Source organism: Halichoeres trimaculatus, unplaced genomic scaffold (genome assembly GCF_033239565.1).
Source record: "Halichoeres trimaculatus isolate MK-OKI-2021-1 unplaced genomic scaffold, fHalTri1.1 fHalTri1_scaffold_4, whole genome shotgun sequence".
NCBI classification, from domain to species: domain Eukaryota; kingdom Metazoa; phylum Chordata; class Actinopteri; order Labriformes; family Labridae; genus Halichoeres; species Halichoeres trimaculatus.
In genome coordinates, this window is record NW_027437182.1 from 17,083,979 (window position 1) to 17,100,770 (window position 16,792).

Consider the following 16,792-nt stretch of genomic DNA (forward strand, 5'->3'; position numbering starts at 1 on the left):
TAAATTGTTATTCATCCTTTATGTCTTCCAGGTGAAGGACAGAGTGCATGTTCTGCTTCTGACCGTCATCACTCGTGTGGGGATCGTGGTATCTCTCGTCTGCCTCACCATCAGTATATTCACCTTCTGCTTCTTCCGGGGCTTACAGAGCGACCGCAACACCATCCACAAGAACCTGTGCATCAATCTCTTCATTGCAGAGTTAATATTCCTAATTGGTATCGATATGACGAAACCGTGGGTAAGCCAGAACAATTTCACCTTATTGATTTGGTTTTGATTTATTTCCTCTCACTTTATCTCCGCTCACCTCTGAAACAAAACAAAAGACCCTTTCAGAGGAAAATTGATGAGACTTTAAGTATTGTTTGTTTCTAACCTACCCTGCTTGTCCCTGACATGACATGAGTGGAACAGCACCATTAATATAGATTACTAAGGGGCCGTGTCTTCTGCTTGACAGCTCTTTTTTCCTCTTTCACTTAAAGTCGCAGTTGCCATGGTGAAGTCAGCATCTGTACTTTTTTCCCCCCTTTTTTCACCTACATTTTCTCTCCAATCTCCTGAAGCACAAAACAATTTTCTGCATACAGCTGGGAATCAAAGCTGAGCTCTATGATTAAATCTGCTCTAACCTTACAATATGAATGCTATTTGAATTTCGACAGTGCTGATGGAAACTTAAACCTGTGCATAGTCAGAGCCCGTGTGGTGAATGAATATTCATTACCTTTTCAGCAGGTTCAGCTAAGAGTGATCAGCTGAATAGCTGAAGCAGCAGTGAAATTCACTTTTTTCTAAGACGTTTTAATGAAAGACAGGATATGTGATATATAAGTTTTGATTTGGAGTTCAGTGGTGATTCCTCGTGTCATGTTTAACCAAGGACTTGACGACATGTTTAGGACAAAAATATAATGAAAAAATGTTTGTTTTTTAACCTCTTGGATAATAAGTTGTGTTTCTGCTTTAGATTGGTTGTGCCATCATCGCAGGGATCCTCCACTACTTCTTCCTGGCCTCCTTCTCCTGGATGTGTCTCGAGGGGGTCCAGCTGTACCTCATGCTCGTTGAAGTTTTTGAGAGCGAATACTCTCGGAAAAAGTACTACTATGTAACGGGTTATCTTTTTCCTGCCATTGTGGTTGCTGTGTCCGCAGCCATCGACTACAGCAGCTATGGGACAGAGAAAGCGTAAGTGCTATTTTTTAAGGAAAAAAAAAAGTCTTGGAAATGCACAACGAAAACACTCTGGATGCTACACTGTGTGGGTTTACCTGCTGTGTCTGTGCGTGGCAGCTTTTGAAAAGAAATCTACTTATCACTTCTGCCAGCGCCTTTTGTGCCTCTCCGGAGAGTACCACCAAAACATTTGAGCTCCTTTCGCCAGGGTTGGACAGCTGCTCAATTTTTTATGTCATTTGAAAGTGGCTGACGAACTCGACACTGTGGTTTCAGGGGGGCCGCAGCTACATTAATGCCTTTCTGCTTAAAGACCCTCCTGTGACCTCTTGTTTGTAAATGCGCTCTTAAAGAGGAGAGTACTGTGCAGAAAAAAAGGCTTTTACATAGATTAATGGCCAGATCACAGCTAAGAACAAGCTTTCAAGAGGGGCTTCATGGGGTCTGCCCTCTGAGTCTACACTTGTGTTAATGTTCAACCTGTTAAAGGGGCATTTCTAACACTCAGAGTGAAATATTGAGGAGATATTACACCTAAATGTGCAAAAATATGATTTATTTCCTTAAGCATTAAGGCACCTCTGATATTGTTTTCACCATGCAGCATTCCTCAGCTGAAGTGTGTGTTTCTTTGTCACAGGTGCTGGTTAAATGTGGACAATCACTTCATATGGAGTTTTATAGGACCTGTCACCTTTATCATCATGGTAAGCCGTTTTATTTTTCTTTGAATACTGAGAGCGACAGAGTGAGTCAGGGACTGAGAGGCAGAGATGAAAGAGATGAAGGAGCGAGATAAAAGAAGCGTGATGGTTGAACTGAGGGAAGAGTCTGACGGATTCTTTTTTTTTTTTTGCTCCTCAGTGATGACAGGTTAATTTTGCACCAAAGACAGATTCTGAAGAATTCGACACTTCCCGTTGCCACTCACCTCCTGACAAGGATCAGGATGTGATAGTGTACTTTAACCTCACGTTCACACTTCTCCCATAAAAGTCTCACTTTGCGGACAACACTGAATGCCCTTCAAGTTTTCGTGACAAAGGACCCTCAAAAACAAACATGGCGTTTGGGTTTGCTTGCAAACACAGCGAGATGGCACTGCAACATTTCACAAATCCCTTTTCCCACCTCTGCATCTGCTTCCTCGGGTGTTTGTCTGCCTTCAGTAAACAGCAGATGACACTAGTGTGGAGCAGAAGAAAAGCAAAGGCACCTCTCTGTTTGGTCAGAGACTGTCAGGGTGAAGGACATATAGGATATCATAATGACATATGTCCCATTGAGGCATGCAATTATTTACTGGTCATGACATTATTATCTCTCGCTCCATCAGAGAGGCTCAGAAGAATGAGACCTTAGGGAGTCTTGCCTTCCTGTACAAAAAAAGAGGAAATAGCAGGTGGTTTTCCTCAGATGTGTTCTCTCAGCCCAACACACCATGTATTGCTTTGCCCTCCTGCACACCAAGGGATGAGGAAGCTCTGCAAACTTGTCTTGCTGCTGCGCAAGGGAGGACGGGTGATATTTGTTCAGTCCTGTGTTCATTATCAGGCATAATGGTTGGTACTGTATCTACAGGTGCAGTGCCCTCTGTTGAACATCAAACTGACACTGAAAATATAAGGGAGAGAGGGGGCACCCATGTCAAATTCCAGCGAGCCATTTGCAGAGCGCTTGGAGCTTTCAAAGTAAAGATATAGCTCAGCTCTTTGTCTGTGTTGTAACAGAATAAATAAAAAAAGAGTCCGCTCGCCGGACCGCATTTCACAGTTTTTACAGACATAGCCACTCGATGTCGCAGTTAAAAAATGGATAGAGCACACAGAAACCTGTGTCAGATTGAAATGCCTTTGAGTAAATGTTGCAGTGCCTGTTTCTTTTTTGTTTTCGCTTCTTCTTTTTTTTTTTTTTTGGCTCAACACCCGCCTTGAACGTGTGAGCTTATAATTGAGGGAAAAGCTAACATTGTATTAAAACAAACACACATTTCTCCCTGTCTCAGCAAATGCTCTGTCAGCCACACAGGAATATGTTTCCTCCTCTTAAATTGGGCCCTCATTGTTTTCCAATCGCAGCGTTGCTTCTCTGATGATTTGCATGAAAAATGTGTCCGCGGTGAAAATGATGATCAGGATCCCGGCGGTGATGACCGCAGAGATAGAATCATGACCCTGTGAGGAACTAATGTATTGTAGCAGAGCTAATGTGTGACAGGAATGAGGTTCTGCAGCACTGGTTCAGGCAGCGTGCACTGCTCCTCTGATTCTGTGCAACAATTGACTCAAAAAGACAAAGTACTGTGGAAAGGGGCATCTCAGGGGAGTGTGCAGGAGCAAGGTTTGTCTACACCATCCGTGACCCTGGTTTCTCTACAAATTGGCTGTGTCCTTGTCAATGAGGGAGAGAGGGGGAGAAAAGGCACATGAGCAAGAGAAAAGGAGAGAAAACATTGCTGCCTCGGCTCATGTCTGGATCCCCACCCCACCTCCCAAACTCTGTTTGTGCCAACTAATGTTGGTTTAACTGAGGGTGGCCATGCTTTTTCCATCCTTTTGTTTCTTCTTGTTCTCTAGCCCTTCCTGATTTTTTTTCCTGGCTGAATCAGGCTCTAACGCAGACAAAAACAAAGCTGGTGGAAGCATTTAGATCCATGTTCTCAGGCTGAGGTTGCCCTGTCTCTGGGCACAGGGGGTATTAGCTCCATGAAAGGGGAACATGGAAGTAATGACTGGTGGGGGGGAGCCATTAGTATGCTTGAGATAGCTTCAACACAAGGCCTCTTGGATCATGACACGTCGCAAGCAGTTCTTATCATCTGGACAGCTCCATCTGCACCTTTAATATTTTATCCCCCGCAGTTCATTTGGAGTTCAGTGTGTACACACACAGTCCACTTCAGAAAAAGCTTTCTCCTCAGTCCCAGCGTGCCGAGGTGCTTCTGCATGGCTTGCACCGATGATTCAGAGACAGAGTGAAGGATAGAGGCAAGACAGCTCTGCTCCGGCAAAGGAGGGATCCCCCCAGGAAGGGCTGCGAAAGCGTGTAGGTGGGGGTGGGAACATGTGCCGTGCTGCTAGGTTGCTTTAAAGTACTGTGTCCCTCTCCTCTGTCTCATTGGATCCATGTCACCACTCCAGGCTGTGTGAAAGGCTTTTTGAAAAGTCCTCGCCTTCCCCGTCCCGCCCCCCTCCCCCCACTGTCTGACTCATGCAGGCGACTGATAGAAATAATGGCTGATAGCTGCGAAACAAAACATAGTTTCAGTGCCGCCTGTGATATAAAAGAAGATTTTTTTCGCTCTTTTTTTTCCCGCCCTCTTTTACTGCCCGTGTTATTGTGCACGGCTCCATGAGTTGATTGCATGTGGAGGGGTGATGTATTGATCACAGGCAGTCTTTTGATAGAAGCGTGCAGCAGAACACCGAGAATTTCTGTTCAGGAGTGAATGTCCGAGGTCTGAGTTCGGCTCTCAAAGGTCATTCATTTATTTCATGCCCTCATGCTGGCCATGCGGCTGTCTTTTCAGCTCAACAATGGTCTGTCATTACGAGGACAACACAACGCTGCAACACAGTGAAACACTCACCTGGAAACAGCTTTAGTCTTTGCTAAGAGCTTATTTGTATGTTGGTTTTTTGTTTCTCACATTCCACAGATTTGGTATCTTAAGTGTTTTTGTCTGCTGTATTTTTATTTCTCTGATCCTTTGACTCACAGTATTTGAGGCACACATTTAAATGTTGCTAAGATATTCCTTGACATTATTCATACATGCCTGGCTCACAGTCTGCTACCTCTGCTGTGAGTGCATGTACATGCTGTGTCAGGGACTAGTTTGCCCCAGAATAAATGTTTTTTGAAGTAAATTATTTGAAGCGGGCTCCCTGCTTGCCCATCCAGCCTTTGTGTCTCTAAATCACACTATTGATTTTTAAGGTAGCGAATAAACGGGTGAAAAACGCAGCACTTGGCATCCTTGTTTCAACCAGATATGTGCCACTGGCTCCCTTAAGATTTCACACACAGGAACATGCTAGACCTCCATCTCGCCTTCTTTATTTTTATCTACCCACATAGAAGAATCGAACAAACTACACCTCGCTACCTTGAGCCCTTTGTGGCTGCTGATATCCTGTAATATGCCACAATGTGCACAAAATGATATGCAGTCTTTTCCTAACAGAAGACACTCTTTTATTTCTCTTATTTTCTCCTTCAGACTGCTGCTGTGTGGCTGTTTCTACCTTTTCCTTTTTTTTCTCCACTGTGATGGATTTTAATGCATTTCCATGCTCTTATTGATATCAATGACACTAAATTTGGCGCCAGTCGGATGGTCTGAGGCAGGCTGGAGCGATAGATGTTTATTGGATTAGTCTATGGACATGCAGAGATTTAAAGGCTCTCCTCCTTTAATACTTATAGGCAAATTATCAGTTTTTTTCCCCTTCTCTCTGTCTGCTATACCTCCAGTTCTACATCTTCATTTATTAACACTGCCATTACTCTGTTTTGACAGCTCAATCTCATCTTCCTGGTCATCACAATGTACAAAATGGTGAAGCACTCCACCACCCTGAAACCAGACTCCAGCCGCCTGGAGAATATAAAGTAAGTAAAAGGGTTGTTTGCTGAACCCCCACATTCTGCTGCTTATCAGTGTTATAACACAGGTGCTGTTCTCACACTGTCCTCTGCAAAGCTAATGCTTTTTTACTCCTACAGTAATGTTTTTATTCTAATAATTAATATTCCATGAGAAAATGAATCATGTTCCCAGCTCCTATCCAAACTTGAGTACTGACCTCAAAAGAGATGTTAACAGTTTTTTTCTGTCAGTTTTTAAGATTATTCTGACCATACTCAAATCATTTTGGCTTCAGTTTGTTGCACAGTTTTCGGACAACTTTTGGCTCGACTTTCCCATCACGATGACTTTGCAGACTTTATGAGTCGTCTTGTGCGTCCTTTGTTGTTTCGCTCCCAGCCACCAGCCGCAGAACCGCTCTGGCATGACACACATCACTCTCAGGCTGCGACCTAACTGTGCGCTGTTCGCTCTGCGAGGGTGGGGTAACAGTGTAACAGCTACCATGTGTGTTTGTTGCTGGAGCATGTCAAGCTTTTTTTTTTTTCTTTTGAAAGATCCCAGCGTCATATCCCAGAAAAGAAAAAAAAATCCTCTTCTGACCAGCCCACCACCACCACCACCAGCAGTTCTTCTGGTTGAGGCTTTCTGTGTTGCCTCGACATTTATGACGTGTTTTGCTTTGGGAAAGGAAACAATGTTTGCTGTTGCACTAATTGTTTTGTTTTCTTGGACTTCTATGAAAGCAATATTTATTGCTGTTTTCTGCAGACTGGATTTCAGGCTCTCTCCCGTGGGTTTTTTTTGGTTTTGTTGCTTACAGCCTCATGTCAGTTCGCACCATATGTGACGCACTTCTACCCTCACCACTTTGTAAAGACTCAGTGGTGTGGCTATTTCCATCTTGTGTTTGTTATGTTTCATTTTTCTTAAATGAATGTGTGCAACATTAGGGCGATGTGGTAAAACTGCAATCAGGATGAACAGCCAGAAACAGGCTTTTTTAGACCACTGGGTTTATTTGTGATAGGCTTCTACCTTATCAAGAAAACCACAACAGAACACAGACCCACCAGGGTGGCAGTCAGATTTGCACTGGGATGTTTTTGAACTGCAGAAGCACATTGTGTATTAATAGCTGTGTCCTTGTGGTGTTTTCCTTTGTGCCAAAGTTTGCTCTGAATTTCAGTGTCATTGCATGTTGCATGTGAAAGCAAAGTTAACACACAGCCTCTCCTCTCCTCTCTTCTGTCCTCTGCTATCCTTCCTCCCCTCTCTCTGTTCTGCGAACCACACCAGTAATTATCGCGTGTGCGATGGCTACTATAATACAGATTTGCCGGGGTAAGCTTTTTAACGTATGACTCAGACTTCTTTACCCACACAACACCCACCCTCGCATACAGTAGCATAAATGCAACAACAGCCAATGTGTTCCCACCAAATGCTTTTCACATAATTGTGTAATTGAATCATCAACAGGAAAAAAAACACACAATTCTCTCCTCATCTTGGAGCATTAATTCTATTGCCTGTCCTGATTCCCCCTCGGATCAAAGTTGAAAATATCTCACTTTAACCCACGCTGTGATGCGCTCTGATCTAATTGTGTCTCTCTTTCCCTGCTTATCATGCTTTCTAGCTATGAAGATAATAAACAGTTTATCAAGTAAGGACATGTTGCCCCAGAAGTCCCCTCTTCAGCTTCTAGTTTATTCTCTCTCTACTTGTATTCTTTCTTTCTTTTTCCATTTTTCTGTCTTCATCTTCTCCCAGAACTGCAGCTTCAGAGCTACTCATCCATTGTCCGTGTGACTGTTCACTTTCACAGAGTTCATCATCTTTATATCCACTGTTGGTGTTGTTTTTTTTCGTGGCTGTGGAGTGTTTGAGTGCTGATCTGTGACTGCTGCTGGTGTCTGAAGGCTCCACAGGACCTTCACACACGAGGCAGTGGACCTTGTGTTGTTTTTCCTTGAACTCTTTCCACATCTGTTGAAGTTTTCCAGCTTAACACCACACTCACCGGATAAATATTCAGCCTATGATAAAGCTTTTTAAGATTATTTATAAATATGATATTCTGTTTGATTATGCTGATATGTCACCTCTGAGAAATCAAACATTACTCACAGGAAAACAGATCAAGGTTTTGTATCATTTACGACAATTTGATGACAGGGACTGCATTAGAGTGCGGGACAGTGGGGAAACAGGTTGTAAGGATTGCTGTTTTTTTCCCTCTTTATCCTACTTTTGCCATAGTAATGGTGATTCAAAATCACACTCATTCTCCTGAGAGATGCCCCTCATGTTCCTCTCTGTGTTTTCTCTGCCTGTCCTTCAGATCCTGGGTCCTGGGTGCCTTCGCTTTGTTGTGTCTGCTGGGTCTCACATGGTCCTTCGGCCTCTTCTTTATCAACGAGGCCTCAATTGTCATGGCGTACCTCTTCACCATATTCAACGCCTTTCAAGGAATGTTTATCTTTATCTTCCACTGCCTTCTTCAGAAAAAAGTAAGTTCTTTGTGGTCTCTCAAAGTGAATCGCACCAGAATGTCAGAAGACCTTTGTGTGAGCATGACAAATTCAAAGAGCGCTGCACGATGATATAAAGAATAAACACAGCTTGCTTCAAGGTTTTTGGCTCACTCATATGTTAAGTCAACAATACATGTAAACACCCAGCTGTTTGCTCTGGCAGGTCCGCAAAGAGTACAGCAAGTGCTTCCGCCACACGTACTGCTGCGGAGGTCTGCCGACGGAGAGCTCGCACGGTTCTGCAAAAACATCAACCACACGGACCAGTGCACGCTACTCGTCTGGTACACAGGTAGACCAGCAGCCTCACACAAAGATCCACTGTTTCAGCACACTCAAACAAATTAATTCAGTTTGTTCATATTGTTATCGACCACAGAGTTACATAAAAAAGGTTGAAAACATGCGCATTGTGTTTTTCAGCTTCAGACACAGATCAAGAGACATACACATCATGCCACATTTTACAAGCAGCATCTGCTGTACTGCATGAGTACCTTTCTGCTGTTCTGCCCCCTTTAGCACTTGCTTTTATCTTTTTTTCTCACTAACGTCATGTGCATGGGAAGTACTGCGCTGTTTAAAGAGCACCACAAGCACATTTTACCAAAGGGGGGAAGCCTGAATTGAAAGAAAACACATTTGCTTTATGTCTTTTTTATTATTCATACGGGCTTGATGAAACACCTCCAGATGTGTTTTTAGAGAAACATCCCTGTCTCCATCACACGATAACCTTCAGCCATGTGAAAGGCTCTTGTGACTGGAGTTGAAGTCTTTCAAAAGTTGCCATTGAAAGACACAAAGAGAAACAGGAGCATTAGTTCTGTCCCTGCCTCACTGCGTATGAGTAGGCACACGAGGAGTGATAAATCCAGCGCTATGCACATAGAACGTAAATGGAAGATGATCTGAAAGGTGAGCGGGCTTGTTTGAAGTCCTAATGACTGTCCCTTGTTGACCTGACAGAGTCGTATCAGGAGAATGTGGAATGACACCGTAAGAAAGCAATCTGAGTCCTCCTTTATCTCAGGTGACATCAACAGCACCTCCACCCTTAACCAAGGTCAGTTCACACCTCGTTTCTCTCACACTTATACACACATTTCATCATACAGCTAAAAATATACCTCCTTCAAGTTCTTATGATCTCACGCGGCCATTGACGATCTCACTCTGGTAATCAGAATAAATGCCTTCAGCTTGAAAAGACAGAGCAGGACGGGGAAAAGGAGAAGGAGGAAAAAAAGATTTAGGCCTTTGGTCTAGTCTCTCTGTTCTGCCTGCAGAGGATTACAAAAATCCGTCCTCAAATACCATGAGCTGTCATCCTGGCCGGTAACGTCACTCTCAAATTGGGGCAAGGCTTGAAGAAGGTTTTTTTCTGTAAGTGCTGGCTGTCCAGAGTTCACACCCAGGCTCAGGGGAAACATAGACAAGACTAAAAACAGCAGAATATAAAGTTTATTTCAGAGGAATCCTAACACGCAGAGGCCATTTGTTGCCCGGCACATAAGGTGACCTTTGTTACTTTACAGGAGGATTTGTGAGGGAGGGAGCAGAAAAAACTGTCATTTATTATTTAGCTTGAGCACAAATATGATGATGAGAAGATGATGTTCAACTCTCGGTGACCCTGAGTGCTTAGTGCGTTGTTAGGCTTTCCGCTGCAGCTGAAATGGCTTTCCAAGCATGCAAAGGAAAGGAGGGTTTAAAGCGAGGTGGTTTAACTTCACTGACTCCTGTCCCTGCCGCTTTCTGACTCCTGTCTCTTTTTCTGCTGTCACTTCCTACAAAATAAAACATTACACCTCAGGCTTTAGAGCACATTTTGACTCACTGATGCATCCGCAATAATAGAGAAGTAGGGTTTTTTTTTGTTTGTTCTTCTTTAACTGGTTCCCGAAGATGTTAAAGTGGAGGTTGGATATTGATCACTCCAGGGTGTAGCAGCCTAGTTACCCTGTGGAGTCAGTGCACTAAAGGAGGGCTCTATCTCCTGGAAGCACTTCCCTGTCATTAAAAACATCCCTGGAGACCTCCCAACATGACAGATGGCATTTAACACAGGTGATAAATGGCAGTGGAAAAGCCTCAGATCCTTAAAACACGCTGCAAGCTGAAGAGGAAACTTAAAGGAGGATGAGTTTTTTGAAAGAAATGGACAAATGTGAGTCTAAGTTAAGATTTCGATTTTTCAAACTTGGAAGGATTCTGCTCTTTGTATGAAGGCAGGTTTTACAATCTGAGCCGATTCAAGTGCTCAAACCTTTTTCCCATTCAAAGGGAAGCAGGCCGAGTGCTATTATTGACAAATGATGCTGCCCAAATTGGAAAAGAGACATGACTCATGAAATTCAGCGAGGAGAAGATGCATTAATGAGCTCAGACAGATGAGAAGTTGTTTAAAAATAGATAGTTTTTGAATGATGTGCGACGAACACGTAGATGAATTTGAAGGCTTAAAGAGCTGTGACCTGAGGCCTTTAACTCGCGGGGGCCCGAGAGAAGTTGAACATCTTGAGCGCATCAATAGGAGCTCATTTTCTACCTCACCCCGGTTGCATTGCAGACTTTGTTCTTTATTTTCAGCTTGGAAATAAATACTTTTGACCCAGATTTTTGGCTGGCAGACTAGATGTCACGACATGCTGCAAAATTACAAGCAACCTTGCAGAAACTGTCCTGTTTTTCTGTTCTTCATGAAGCTTTCATTCACTATCGCATATCTTATCTCCTCCTCTTCTTGTCTTGCTTATCCAGGAATGACCGGAAACTATCTACTAACAAACCCACTCCTCCGACCACAAGGCACTAACAACCCTTATAACACCTTGCTGGCTGAGACAGTCGTATGTAACACCCCGACGGCTCCAGTGTTTAACTCGCCAGGTGTGCTTACTTAATTATTTCACCTGCATTCCTTTATTCTCCTCTCCCTTTCTGTTGAGTATAAAGCAGACCAGAAGCAAAGCAGGATGTTCTGCAGTATCCTCTTTCCCTCCGAATCATTGTCCCTCATATACCTGATACAGTGCAAACCAACCTTGTGAGTGTGTATCACACATAGGCAGTACACATGATGTGTGTATGCAGTGTGTGTGTGTCATGTAGTACAGAGATGTTTGTGGTTGGTCGTGATCCTCCCACAGAGCTCTCATGTTTCTCTTATCCAAACTGTGAGTGGGACATAATGATTAAGATGGGAAAGAGATACTACATCTTCTGCAGTGAGATAATGTAAACAGTGGTGTCGGGCTGAAGCTGCAGTATAAACTGATGGATTATTAAGATTTACGTGTGGAATTTAACAGCTTATTCCTGGGGAGGGTTTGAGTGTTGGAGGCAGTTTTGTGTGTAGAGGTAAACCTGTGTTTGTGAATTTAGATCTGCAGACGTACTCATTTTTCTTTAGCGGAGAAATTCTTAAAGCTGCAAATTCAGATGACAATTTCAAAAATGAGTCTGTATCTGAGCTGCACATGACACTGAAGCATATGTTGTGTACTCCTCTGTTTTGAAAATGAAAAGGCATCTGTGTGATGTTTTGTGCTTTTCCCTTGTGCTTCCTCTAGTGACCTACAGAGAGACAAGTATGGGAGTAAAACTTAACTTTGCCTATCAAATGTAAATTTTTTTCAGCATGCTTATTTAAAACAACCAAACCCCTCCCTGGCACAATCACTGGTTTTACTTTAGGCCATTAACACACACTCAGTGAGCAAGTGGTTCACAAAATTATCACACCAAATTCTCCCCTCATCTGAAGAGAAATAAAAGATTTCCTGAGTCATTTGAAGTAATCTTCAGGATCTGACAGCTTTGACGTAACTCTGCTTCTCTCTCTTTGGCTTAATTTGCGATTTTATCCAACCCCCCAAAATGTGCTGCTTTCTTTCTGGCAGAAAGGAACACTTAGAGCTTTTTTTCCCTTTTTCTTTTACTTTCTTTTCTTTTAATCCTAAAATGCCCGTCCAACTGTGGCATTCAGCACACTCAGTTTCCAGCAGTACTCCCCTCACACCTCTCTGGACATTAATTGCCTTTTGCAGTCATAAACACATGGATGTCATGGCAGCAGCTGTTTAAATTACCCTTCTTTTTAATTCACAAACTTGTCATTTCCACCTCTTTCTCTGATAGTCTTATAAAAACAAGCCTTGTAACTTGCCCCCAAACATCACAATGACTCCCCTTTTTTTGGACAAAGACAAACGTTCAAGGAAAATATCCCATTTGTCCTTATCCTCATTTTTTAAGTTAGTTGTTCTTCCAGGAGGCCTGTTAGCTTTAGCAGATCACATTTTTCCTTTATCTGCTCTCTCAATCATGGCATAACTAACATTTATCCCTGTTTGCTGCTGTTTTCCATGACCTCCATGCCTAGAGAAATTCCAAACATGACTGCCTCTGACCTCTGCAGCGGCTGTGTTATTCTTCAGCCGTACTGCTAGCGACCGGGGTCTCGCTGGGAACTGTCATTGTGACGGATGCCAAGTGCCGGGCTCCAGGCAAGCTCTGACCTTTGCCAGCTTTGGGTACACAAGCTGCCCGCTAATGGACACAAAGTGTACCAACACAAACAAACAAAAACCTACAAAAAAAGGAGCCTTTGGCTTTTATTTATAAAAGTAAAAGCTATTTAACGCTTGTCTATTTTATTTGCTGAACCCTTGCTCTTGCTAAGTTGCAGACTTTACTTTGTGTTTTGTTCTTTTTGAGTGATTCTTCTTCATGTTAAAATAAATCATTTTACTTTCTTTTGTACATCAGCTGCTCTTAGACCAGATAGCCTGAGCAGACAGACATGATGTGAGTTGTCTAAAGTGAGTCTTTTCACCTGCTGTGTGTGGTGATGGTGGAGTGCTGCTTGTGGGCTCCCCTTGTAGTGAGAACAAAGATGGCTGTCCCATGTCGATACATGACTACTTTCCCTTTCTGTCCATGTCATCTTTTCCCATCTCTGCCATTTTTTTCTTTCCCTTGGCACATCCAACCCTCTTAGTTGCTAGAAAAACCTGTAAGTGTTGTAGCTTGCCCGTTTGTGGCCTCATACCTGTGGACATCTACTCTTGCCTGGTGTGTTGTGATGGTGTTTACTGTTTCAGTCTGTTTTTTAATGTTGTTTGGGATCCTTCTCATTGCTTTGTCACTTTTGTGGCAGACTAAAAAGCACAATGCTCTGCTTATTCTAAAGAAAGGGAAAGTTCAAATGTATACGTGAGAAAGTAAAATGATTTCTCATTGTGATGATGCATGCGTATTAAGTGGATGTTGGGGATTGTGCCTAACTAACAGTTCTCTGGCATGGCCTAAACGACAGTTTTCTTTGTGAAAGTGCATCCTGAACAGCATTAAACTTCTCTTTCCTTATTTGATTGTTATTGATGTTGACAAATGGAAAAAAAAAAAAAAAAGACTCACATGTTCCTCTCTTTTCAGGGCACTCACTGAACAGTGCGGTGAGGGATACAAGTGCAATGGATACTCTACCGCTAAATGGTAACTTTAACAATAGCTACTCACTCCGCAATGGGGACTTTGGCGACAGCGTGCAGGTCGTAGACTGCGGCCTCAGTCTGGACGATGCTGCCTTCGAGAAAATGATCATCTCTGAGTTAGTACACAACAACCTGCGTGCCTGTAACAAAAGCCTCCAACAGCAACAGCAGCAGCACCCCAGTTTACACCACCCACCCCACCACCAGCAGCACCCGCAGTACCACCATCACCACCATGCGGAGCGGGCTCCGCCCAAGGTGACGGTGGTGGGAGGCAGCAGCAGTGAAGACGACGCTATTGTCGCCGACGCTTCGTCTTTGGTGCACGTGGGTGACACGGTGGGCCTCGAGCTACACCATCAGCAGGAGCTGGAGGCGCCGCTCATTCCCCAGCGGACTCACTCGCTTCTGTATGCTCCCCAGAAGAAGGTGAGAACAGACGGGGGAGTGGAGACGTTTGTCAGCCAGCTGACACCCACCAACCCTGATGACAGTCTGCAGTCCCCAAACAGAGACTCCTTGTACACTAGTATGCCTAATCTGAGGGACTCTCCCAGTCTTGAGAGCAGCCCTGATGTGGTGGAGGACCTGTCTCCCTCTAAGAGGAGTGAGAATGAGGACGTTTACTACAAGAGCATGCCTAACTTGGGATCTGGCCACCAGCTCCAGGCTTACTACCAGATAGGCCGAGGGAGCAGTGATGGTTACATTATTCCTATCACTACAGAAGGCTGCATCCCAGAGGGCGATGTACGGGAAGGACAGATGCAGCTAGTGACAAGCCTTTAAATGTATTTAAATAATCATGCTCCTGCCCTTTTGCAGCCCTGACCTCTTGGAGGACACACTGGTGCCAGGGAGGCAAAGTTTGTGTTTTATTTTGAAGAGATCCTTGAAGCCCCGTCTCAAACACTTGTCGTTTTACAAACCCTTCTCCTCCAGCTGCATTGCCATCTCCTTTTTCCCCAGACATGCCTCCTCGCCCCCCCCTGCAGACTTGGTGCACAGCAATGGCAGTGCATAAATTCAATGAGACTGTACATAAAATGCAGAGTTGAATTCAATTTTAAGAGACAAGCCAACTATGTATTAAATGTGCTGCTGCTGTTGAATTATTGAGAAAAATTTAAGGTACGAAAATTTTAAAAAAGTTTAAAAAGAAAAAAAAAATAACATTACTTGCTACATCTGATCAGCAATTTACCCGGTGGAAAGGTTGTACATACAGTCCTCAACATCTGCGTCGAAGCCTCTTTTCTTTCCTTTTTTTATTGTAAACAACCCACCCTCTCTGGGCCAGGACGAGGACTCTGTTTGTAAATGTTCCTGATCAGACTGTTAGAGAAGGAATATAAGGTCCCGTTGGCCCAGACTCGCCCTCCATCACCATGAAGTTTGGATTGTATAACCACTAGCAATCAAGCCCCTGGCCTTATATTTTCTCAACTGTACATTGAACTGTTGTCAAGGAAAATGGCTCAAATATATATTTTGTTGTATTGCTAGTGTAAAATAAAAAATCATGGGAAACCGTAAATATGAAGAAACCTTTTAATTAAAAAATTTAACGTTTGAGAGACTATTGTGTAGAAGTTGCACATATGTTATACAGCGTGTTTATGGTTCCAACACTTCATCATGGTAGTATGTTTGAATTTTATGGAAGAAAGATTCAACCAATTACAAAGATGCATTATCACTTTTTCCACTTGTGAACAGTGTTTTTGCTTATTGAGTTTCATTGATATCAACCATTTTTTGATTTTGCCAAAGTATGATTACTTTAGTAGAATGGGAATGCAAACCCCCAGTTAAAGTGATTAATGCATTGCACAGTTTTTTTGTGTAATTCTTAATGAAATAGACCTTTTTAACAGTCATATAGCAGAGGGATGGGCGAGCGTACATGAAACCGACTTTTGACAATAAAGTTTTTATCATAAATGTAGTTCTTCCGCCTGAGTTTGGACGTTTTATTTATTGAAATCTTTCCAAAAAATAAATGGGAAATGTGTGAATATTTTCCAGCACTGGTATACATGCTGTACTGTAGCTCATGTTTTCTATGTAAACATGTTACCAAGGGGCTCATCACTTAAGACTGATGTAAAGTTCAACACTTGTTTAACAAATAAAATAAATGTGAGATTTTTTGTCAAATGCCAGTTGCTTTTCAATGCTTTGTGTTTTTGGTACTGCCGATTATTTTGCTATGGACAAAAGATACTTTTGACTCAGGTTCTTAGTAAGTCTCGAGCACCTTGAGAAGAAAAAAATGGTGAATCTGTTCTCCACGAGATTTATTTGCTTTGTGTTATGTTTTCTTTTTTCTTCTTCAAATCGCTGCAGAATAGAGAGAGCTCATTTCACCGTGTGTGTTAGAGAAGCCAAATCTTTCCATGTGATTCAAAGATGAGAAACTCAGGTAGGAAAATTGCATTGTAAATGTTCCTCTGTGTGGTTGTAACACTAATAAAGGTTCAAAAATGACACTGGTTCACAGCATTGTCCACTTAGTAAATTATTGAGTGAGCTGGCACTATTAAGCAGCCCAGGACTGCAGGACTCCTGTAAAATGTTGGATTTAATGCCGTGTGGGAGTGGAAACGTGTCTAAGGACCTAACAAGAGGTCAATGCTACACTTGGCTGGAGTTGTAGAAATATATTACACATAATATGTCCGAGTATGACACATATTTGCTCTAATTAATGTCTTCTGCCTCTGAAGCCGGGAGTCTCTTCTTGTTCAGTTTATGCCTCAGGTAATGCTAATTTGGGAAGCATTTTAAAATAACACCAGTTGAGGCGGACTGACAGCTCTCTGCAGGGGGGCTCGAAATTGCGCTATTTACCATTTGGCATTGAAGGAAATGACTCAGAACTTAGTAGAAATGGCACTTTCTGTCAGAGTCGGTGCACATAATGCTGTGTGGGCTGTGTGTTGTTTTGACTTTTTCCACAATTATGTGACATTTCG

The 16,792-nt window shown here is 42.9% G+C and overlaps 1 protein-coding gene across 27 annotated transcripts in view; it reads left to right on the top strand.

Annotated features, from left to right (window-relative positions):
• The window catches only part of adgrl2a (adhesion G protein-coupled receptor L2a), a 94,509-nt gene extending 78,206 nt beyond the window's left edge, over window positions 1–16,303 (top strand). For 4 of the 27 annotated variants that reach the window (XM_074667365.1, XM_074667369.1, XM_074667367.1 and 1 more), the window contains 12 exons: window positions 32–241; window positions 974–1,194; window positions 1,823–1,889; window positions 5,705–5,796; window positions 7,073–7,117; window positions 7,416–7,442; window positions 8,121–8,289; window positions 8,477–8,605; window positions 9,283–9,379; window positions 11,077–11,205; window positions 11,889–11,906; window positions 13,756–16,302. In XM_074667365.1, coding sequence (XP_074523466.1) covers window positions 32–241; window positions 974–1,194; window positions 1,823–1,889; window positions 5,705–5,796; window positions 7,073–7,117; window positions 7,416–7,442; window positions 8,121–8,289; window positions 8,477–8,605; window positions 9,283–9,379; window positions 11,077–11,205; window positions 11,889–11,906; window positions 13,756–14,603 — 2,052 coding nt within the window. In that variant the 3' untranslated portion in view covers window positions 14,604–16,302. Of the gene's footprint in view, window positions 1–31; window positions 242–973; window positions 1,195–1,822; window positions 1,890–5,704; window positions 5,797–7,072; window positions 7,118–7,415; window positions 7,443–8,120; window positions 8,290–8,476; window positions 8,606–9,282; window positions 9,380–11,076; window positions 11,206–11,888; window positions 11,941–13,086; window positions 13,140–13,755 lie in introns of all 27 variants that reach the window. The other 23 variants (XM_074667372.1, XM_074667374.1, XM_074667387.1 and 20 more) reach the window with 14 other exon arrangements.
• Window positions 16,304–16,792: the final 489 nt, after the last annotated feature.